This window comes from Dioscorea cayenensis, chromosome 3 (genome assembly GCF_009730915.1).
Source record: "Dioscorea cayenensis subsp. rotundata cultivar TDr96_F1 chromosome 3, TDr96_F1_v2_PseudoChromosome.rev07_lg8_w22 25.fasta, whole genome shotgun sequence".
NCBI classification, from domain to species: Eukaryota; Viridiplantae; Streptophyta; class Magnoliopsida; order Dioscoreales; family Dioscoreaceae; genus Dioscorea; species Dioscorea cayenensis.
In genome coordinates, this window is record NC_052473.1 from 16762990 (window position 1) to 16772250 (window position 9261).

General features: G+C 32.6%; 1 protein-coding gene across 1 annotated transcript; it reads right to left on the bottom strand.

Annotated features, from left to right (window-relative positions):
• Nucleotides 1–245: 245 nt before the first annotated feature.
• Nucleotides 246–2457, bottom strand: LOC120257336 (class V chitinase CHIT5-like). The gene is made up of 2 exons (XM_039264824.1): nucleotides 1399–2457; nucleotides 246–374 (listed from the first exon to the last, which is right to left on the bottom strand). Exons 1-2 carry the CDS (start codon nucleotides 2045–2047, stop codon nucleotides 352–354), a joined length of 672 nt encoding a protein of 223 aa, XP_039120758.1. The 5' UTR covers nucleotides 2048–2457; the 3' UTR covers nucleotides 246–351.
• Between the last annotated feature and the right edge of the window lie 6804 nt (nucleotides 2458–9261).

Sequence of the window (9261 nt, forward strand, 5' to 3'; positions counted from 1 at the left end):
GGAGTTCACATTAAGATTACAAACAAGGACAATGGAGACATTGTTCAATCATTTGATTGATTGGTGAGCACTTGTCAGGCATCTGATTTTAAGTGTTAATAATAATTTCTTGATATCTAGTACTGTTTTATGTCCTTTAATTTCCTATCTTTGTTAAATTGGTGGGAATAAGTTTTTCATTCAAACATAAGCATTTTAAATGTAAGAAAATATCAACAAACCAAATGTTTCCATTAACAGGGAGGATAACAAGGACATAAAAATAAACTATAATGCATTTAGTCTTATTTTACTTGTATATAAAGAGCTTAACTAAAATTAAGCAACAGATCAAAGGCCAACCAATCATTTTCAGTACTCCCATGCAGACCAAGCTGTTAAAAAGGAAACAAGTGTTAGCATAACAAAGAAGTAAAAAGGAGACTAAAATATCAAAATGTTGTAGCTTTGTTTTAATGTTATTGTTTTGGCTGTGATATTATCAAGGGAATTGAGTTTACAAGTAATATGGGTTTGCCGGCTTGGCAATCAACTACCACTACTTGTTTTAGCTTGATTATTAAAATACTACCTCTTGTTTTAGCTTGATTATTAAAACACTTGTTCAAAATCTACACATATATCCTTTTGTAAAAGTGCATAATTTCACACATATATATACCTCATGAAGATCATATTTTACCAATATTTATGCATAATACTAGCATAATAACAAGTTAATTAACAAATGATAATTCACCAAATGTAAATGAAATACAGCATAAGTGAACATGTCAAAATAGATCTGTTATCATTTAGGATATACACACACTAGCTATATATTTATAATATTTTTTTTCCGATAAGGACAAGCCACGAGATTGAGATGTGAGTAAGGTTTTAAGTATTACACATGCCCTCAGCCTGCATGGCAGGCCACCCGTGAGGGACTCTGTTGGTCATAGACGGGTAAATCTTTTTGTAGGTCATTAAACTTTAGCTCATTTTCACTTTGATCTCTAAACTTCAATTTATATTAATTTGGTCACTTAACTTTAATTTAATTTCGCTGGGTAATAAATCAAGAGATTTCGGGTCCCAAATGAATAATGTGGCTTATTTTTTATGACATGGATATCTCTAATAGACTTAATAATGTGTCATGGGGAGGACTGACTCGGATTTTCAGACAAACATGTAATCAATTAGGAGTTGAAATACTTTGATTTAATTATTGCTGGTTAAAATCAAATTACCAAATTTATATAAATTAAAGTTCGGTAATCAAAGTGATAATGAACTAAAGTTAAATAACCTACTAAAAACTTTACCGGTCACAGGCTAAAGTGCCTTTGGCATAATCATAAATTTCTAAAATAATAAAAGACAAGAAACAGAAGAAAAAAAAAAGAAACATACCTGTTTGAGAGAGGGTCCAATTATAATCAAACCCAAGAGCCCAAAAGAAATACCCTCCAAGCCCCATTTTCATCCCATACTCCACCTTCTTTCTCACAGACCACTCATCATCATAACCTAACCAGCTCTGCCCTGCATAAGAATAAACCGCCACCCTCTCCTCATCATGCACCACCGTAGCATTATTCTCCTCATTAAACCTCACTATGGCTCCATAAACCATTATCCCCCTCCCTCCTTTCCCCGGCCCTACATTCACCGCCGGTGACCCCACCCCATGCTCATCACTCTCCTTCAACTCAAACGTCCTCCCATACAACGGCATCCCCAACACCACCTTCTTCGCCGGCATCCCTTCTCTTAGCCAAGCCCCCAAACCGAAACTCGTGCTTATGTTCTTCTTCGGATCATACAACGCTGCATGCAATCCAGTCTCCGACGTGTTCCACCAACCATGATAATCAAAAAAATTTGCATTGATCCAATCCAGAGTCTCTGCCATGACTGCCACTGGATATGACCTTGGCACTATGGACAAGAAGAAGTCTGGAGAAAAGTAAACTGATGAAGTTAAAAGGAGCACTTTTGTTGGTAGAAGACAAGTTATGGCTGCTCTCCACTCTTTATAGAGCAATGCAAGATTGTCCATTTGTTCAGGGTTGGCAGGGAACTCCCAGTCCAAGTCAAAACCATCAAGGTTGTATTGGAGGGCAATGGAGATGGTGGAGTTGATGAAGATGGCACGGGAGGTTGGGTTGGAGACAAGATTGGCGATGACTGTGCGGTTGTAGGCTATGGAAATGAGGGCGGAGAGAGGGGGATCATGAGTTTGGGAGTGGATGGAGGTGGTGAAGTTGGTTAGCCAGAGATGGTGGAAAGGGGAGATGGAGAGTTGGAAGGTGGTTGGGTCAAGAGGGATGAAGGCATAGAAGATGTGGGTGAAGTATGAGAAGTTGATGGAGGATGGAGGGATGGTTCGGAATGACCATGAAGGCCAAAAGGCAGCTTTGATGACTTTAGGAAGTGAAGTTGTTGTTGTTGTTGTTGTTGTTGTTGTTGTTGTTGTTGCATGGATGAAGAAGGGAAGGAGGAGGAGGAGGAGAATGGTGGTGGTGGTGGTGGTGATGGTGGGTTTAGACATGGTTTGGAGGAGGTGTTTGTATTTTCATTTTGTTGCTGTATATATAGGGGATTTCATTGATTTAATATAAGCTTGTTTTGATTTTTGAAATTTGAGAAATAGTTAATAAAGGTTTATAAAAAATTCTGAAGTTTTTGGTTTTTAATCTTTTATATCAAAATTAATTTTTATTTTGGTCCATATATGGGGAAAAAAATTTAAAATATTTTTAACTAAAGGACATCTGAGGCTTTTTTTTTAAAATATTGCTTTTTTTTTAATTAATTACTAAAATAGGTATTTTTAAAATTATTTACCAAATTAGGCATTTTTATTTTTTTAATATTAAATTTTAAACTTTTTTAATAGATGTGGGTTCCACTGGTTTTTTAATATTAAAATTTTATTTTTTTTAAAAATCGGCAGGTCCCACTAGTTTTTTAATATTAAAATTTATTTTTTTAAAACTGAGATGGGTCCTACTAGTTTTTTTTAAATTAAAAACAATTTTACACTAAAACCCTTATCATTTCATAAAATTTTTTACAACTAGTTTTATTCTCACTTCTACTTTCACTAAAATAAACTCATTCATTATTATTAATGAACGAAAACAATTACATATATTATAAAATTATTCAACAAGTACAATATTTAAATTATATTACGACATATGACTTGGACCAAATTTGCGATTCGGACAATTTCGACGATCGTGACTGCATTCTGACATAGACCACAACGCTTTGGCTGACCGCCCTCTCTTATGTCCATCTCGTACGAATTCTAATAGATTTTGGGCGCCCTGAAGGTGGTCTTCGCATTGTAAGATCGAGACGCAGAGCGTGGGACCATTATAGGGGTTCCAATATCTCTCGTTTGACATTGGCTGGAACTCTTTATGATATACATTAAAAATTGTCGTGAGCCTATAAACATTATCTACGTATACTGCCAATGTAGATGAATATATACACTACTGCAGAGAACATGGCGACAAGGAAAATGAAATGTTTGAAACTCACCGCGATCACACTCATTGTTTTTCTTAAATCAATCGCAGATGGCCAGACTATACCACCTTGATCGAGGTGGTGCCATTTCATCTACCATGAAAGAATTTTTCTTCACGATCAAATTGACGAACATAAATGCTACATCGTTTGTTTGTTGATTTTCTCGAATTGCCTTCATTAGCGCTTCAGGAATATTTGACCCGATCTGATCCGAGCTTGGGCATTTACACCTTTCCTTACAAATAACTCAGCAATAATTCATCCCATCAATTTGATCTAATAGCTCTTGTGAATGGGGTAGGTGCCACTTGCCACCAATAATTCATCCCATCAACCCCCCAATAATACTCTCCACCTACCCTAACAATTACATCTTTGACTATTCTAATATTGGAGATAATTTTAATTTTTATGTATTATTGGAGATAATTTTAATTTTTATGTATATAAAAAATTTTAACCACAACAATTTTTATCTTTTAAATTTTTAACCGAATATTACCCATAATTTTTATCTGTTAGGATTAGTGAAAATAGAAGTGGGAATAAAACTAGTTGTAAAAACTTTTATGAAATGATAAGGGTTTTAGTGTAAAATTGTTTTTAATTTAAAAAAAAACTAGTAGGACCCATCTCAGTTTTAAAAAAATAAATTTTAATATTAAAAAACTAGTGGGACCTGCCGATTTTTTTAAAAAAATAAAATTTTAATATTAAAAAACCAGTGGAACCCACAGCTATTAAAAAAATTTAAAATTTAATATTAAAAAAATAAAAATGCCTAATTTGGTAAATAATTTTAAAAATACCTATTTTAGTAATTAATTAAAAAAAAAGCAATATTTTAAAAAAAAAGCCGACATCTGACCACAAGGACTATATTAAATATTTTTAAGTTATAAGAGCTGAATTAGTAACATATGGACATCAATCATGAATGGAATGCATATAGAATGTATGTGTGCATAAAAAAGATAAACTTAAAATAAAATAAAATATTCTAGAATTTTTATATAAAAATAATCCATCAATTTTCATTTTATGGGTCTATGAATGAATTGTTGCTTATAGATGTCTTACTAAAATTGTATGCATGTGGAGATCCCTCAAATTTAAAAATAGGACTAAATATGAAAATTGTCTCTTAAAATTATATTAATCTAGAATTTATTCTAATTCTTAGAATAAAGGGAAAGGGATCTAAATGATCGGCAAGGTTTTGTTGCTTATGATGTTTGAAGATTGGAGGAAGGTTTTGGTGTGTATTTGTTCTTTTGGGAATAAGTTTGGGTTAATTTAGAAATGGCAGTGACGTGATTTGATATATATAAAAATAGCTAAAATTTATTTAAGTAATTTACATTTTTAATTAGAGTAAATTAATTTTAAACAAGTACACAATTTAATTTTAAACATAATCATTTATAAAGAACGTAAGAGCAAGTCACTGGTAGCTCACTGGCATTGTCATAAAACAGTGATGGGCAAGACGCAGGGATTAAAGCCATGTATTAAAGTACTGTAACAACATTATTGTGGTATTATAGTAGCATTGTTCATCACTATTTTTTGTTTATGCCACTGTTCAAATGGTTCTGATGAGTTCTCTATGGAGGTGTTATTTCTCTCTCCTGTTAGGGAAATATGACAGGGGATTTATTAGCTTAGTTTAGTTCTTGAAAATTTTCTGGACGTGCACGTGGTATGTCTTTCATTGCTCAATGTAACGTCTACTGGGTTAATAAATATTTTGGTGGTCGATAAGTTACTATAATTTGTGTATCACCATATCTACTTGTCCCTTAACAAATCCCTTAATGGGGCAGTGCTTATCGTCTTTGTAAAAAAACATGAGAGGAATCACACATTAATATTTTATTTATTTATTTAGTAATGCCTAATAAATAATTTAGTGTAAGAACACTCTTATCTTTTTTCTATTTAAGATTTTTTTTTTTTAAAAAAAAGAATTGTAATACTTAATACTCCCTAGGCTGAATTAATTGCAAGGTTTAAGATATATATCGATGTTTTTCTTTGGAGTCATATGCTAAGTATCTACTTGAACTAGTTATTAATGATGGGTTAAAGAAAACCCAGCCGTCTCATTGTCTTTTTTTATCATGGCTACTTTCTATTGCCATCTTATACTTGCATCTAAAGTCTAAAGTCTAAAGTACGTAAACTTCGTTGTATTAGACCTGCAAATCTTTATATAACTTGATTAAATGAACTTCTATTCATGGTTAAAAAAATGATGAAAGGGAAGAATAGGAAAATTAAATATTGTTAAAAAAAAAATCAATAATAATAATGGAAGCATCCTCAAGCAATGGAAAATTGAAACTCATGTTGGGAATTCACCGGCCCAAATGTGTGCTTTTGTATGGTTTGTGCATTCTGCATGCCCAGCTAGCAAAGAAAAATGCAATTTTTCTCAGGCTTGCAGGAGAGCAACTCATGATTCAAGTTTTCCTTAGATTCCGAAACCGAGTTGAGTATCAATTCTCTATACTTCTTTTTCACAAAGATAGATATACATGATGTGTGGATATATAGTAAATAAAGGTACAGTAAAAGATGTTTTAAACTAGATCTTGTTTTGGAATAAAATAAAATAAAATAAGTGAAGGTTAAGATAAGTTTATAAAGATGAAGTAAAGTAATATAAAGTACAGGAGTGTGTTTGTTTCAAGGGATTTGGAGTTCCCAGTAACTCCAAATCCCTTATTATTTTAAAATCAGGTGATTGTTTTGAAGGATTTCTTTTGTCATGGGATTTTGAAATACCAACAACAAAAGGATTTTTGGTTTTACGGTCAAAGCGGACCGTGAAAACCAAATCAAGGTTTTGAATGTTCATTGAAATCCCTCACATGTCATCACGTGAGGGATTCGATGACTCCATCGACGACGAAGGTGAGAACGACAACGAATGAGAAGTCTGAGAAGTTGAAGCTCGTCAACACCAACGCCGCCGAAATTCCTCATCACCAACACTGGAGCAACTCCCTTCTACAAGGACACACGCGCAGCTCCCTTCTGAGGAGTTGAAGCTCGTCAACACCAACGTTAGTGCAGCTCCGTTCTTGTTGCAGCTCTTCAACCAGGACGCCGACGCAGCTCCTTGCTGAGGAGTTGAAGCTCGTCAGCACCAAGTCTAGCACGACTCCATTCTTGTTGGAGCTCTTCAACGGGACATCGTCGCGACCAGATCAACTGTTTTTACCTTTTTCCAAAATCCAAAGCAACTACCATAGATCCGGGTCGTTTAAGTTTAAAATCGGGTAAAAGTGGATTTTTTTATGATGTGAGGTTTGGATTGTCCGGTGGATTGGTTGGTTTTTGGTTGTTATTGGCTTTGATCTATATTTTGTGAGCAAAGCATGAGTTTTTGTGTTTGTCGCTTTGAGATCTGAGAGATAAACCTTGGTTTTATATAGTTGGATTAGTGCCATTTTGTGTGTGTATCTACGATCCGAGATGTAGATCTTTGGAAATGTTGCTTGATCTTCACTTTTTTTTTTTTGTGTTGTAGCTTGAAGGGAATGAAATTGAAGCTTTGACAAGAGATCTCTGAAATCATTTGTTGACACAGGTAATGGCTTGTTTGTAATTTGTTGATATTTTCTTTTTTGTAGGAGAGTGAAGGATTTGATTTGGTTTTCAAATTCTGTTGGTGAGTAGGTGTTTGTAGGAGATTTTCAGGGGGGCTTGATATCATCTAAAAAGGAAATTTCAGGTTTCAAGGTTTTTTCCTCCTTATTGTGAGTTCAATCATCATCTTCTTTCAGTTTGAGTTCCAAGTTTTTATGCATTGATATCTTTTCATTTATCCCTTGTGAACTCATGCAAATATTATAATTTGATATAACTTCATAAATACTTACCATAGAATTATAATTTTGAAAGATCTCTCTCTAAAACTCTTCCATCTTGTCCATATATATATGCATATAAAACTTCTTGAGGTATTCAGTGCATTTTAATCTGGAGCATTCGGGAGATGCATTTATTTTGTATTGGACTTGACTGATTTTGGTCATTCACAATAGTCTATATGTTCAGTTGGATGATGACTCCGCCATTAACTTCCACTTGTTAAACCTATTATTCTGTTTTAATACTTAACATCGGTTCATCTAGAAGGTAATTCATATATTAGGCTTCTTGCCAAATCTCTTGTTCTGTAGGTAATTCATATATTATGTTTATAGTAATTTTTTTTAATAGGATGTTGCAGACTATGGGGCATCCCAGATATTTAACCAGTGTGATCACAAAGAATGCAACAGGTAACTAATAATACTACTATCATTATTTGTATATTGTTATTGTTAATTAACTCATGATAATAAAAATTGGATTTTTTTCATATATGCAGGAGTTTGAGTATTGAAGGTTGAATGCATTAAATAGTAAACTTAAGTGGTTGGAGTTTGATGGGATTGACTGTGTAATGGTTGCCCTTTGCTTTTGAACGTGTTTTTTTTTGTATTTGTGTACTCAGTCTAAACTCTTGTTCAAACTCTTGTGCATTTTCATGTTTTAAAGCTTGAAACTATGAATTTGGTCATGCTTGTACTCAGTCTAAACTCTTGTTCATTTGAATGTTTTAAAGCTTGAAACTATGAAGTTGGTAATGCTTAAATTATTGAATGATGATATAATTATTTATGATGTTTTGCTTGTTATAAGTAGCAGGTACAACTTGAAATCTTTCTTACATGAATCTTGTTTGAAGCATATGAACTTGCAAATTTTTCCTCTTGTAATACAGGGTGAGGTTTACTTGGGGGACGGATTTTTTATTTCTTGTTCATTGTTTTTCCCTAACAGAATTTATGCCATTTATGTGTGAAGGAACACACAAAGATGTTGTAATTAATTATTTTTATATGTGTTTTAATTATCATAACTAAATTAATTAATTATTGTGTTTTACTTATTAGAACTTAAATTCTGACTCTGATGGCGGGGTTAAGTACCCGTTATTTAAAAAATAAAAATTCAAGAAGAACCTAAAAAAACTTAAAAAGATTATTCACTTAATATATATGAATTAAATAAAAAAATTAATAAATTTAAATATTATTTTAAAATTTTAATTATATTAATTAAAATTAATAATGATATTTATAATAGTTAATTATTTTAAATATAATAATTTTTGGTATTTGTAATAACATTTAATTATGCATTTATAATTAATTAAACTTAATAATAATTTAATATGGGGTAACCTAACCAAAGGTTTTTATATCCTAGAAACACATCTAACCAAACACATGTTTTCAAAATCCAGATTTACAAATCCTTTCAAACAAACACAAAATTCTGAAATCCAGCATTTCCAAATCCAGTTAACCAAACACCAAATTTGATTCTCCTGCATTTTAAAATTCAAAGATTTACAAATACACTGTAATTGAAAATCCACTGTATTTTCAACTACATCTAACCAAACACCACCTAAAAGGAGATTTTAAACTATACCAATGTTAATTTGGGGTAAAAGTGAACTAGGAGAAGGTTATCACACTAAGTATATTTGGTTTGAAGATAATGAAAGGCAAGACTATATATTAATATAACAAAAATACTCTTTAAAAATATGAGACAAAAATAAGGAATTTTCTCATGTGACGAGTCATTGTAAGCATGTGATGATGGGTTGTCGATGGTCGGTGAAGGCCGGTGGCAGTAGAGTTGTTGAGTGGCGGATGG

Excerpts from the sequence above, each read along its gene's own strand:
- LOC120257336 (XM_039264824.1), bottom strand. The coding sequence starts at position 2,047 with ATGGACAATCTTGCATTGCTCTATAAAGAGTGGAGAGCAGCCATAACT. Across the intron at positions 375-1,398 it reads TTGGACCCTCTCTCAAACAG|CTTGGTCTGCATGGGAGTAC; the intron begins GTATGTTTCTTT and ends CCTTTTTAACAG.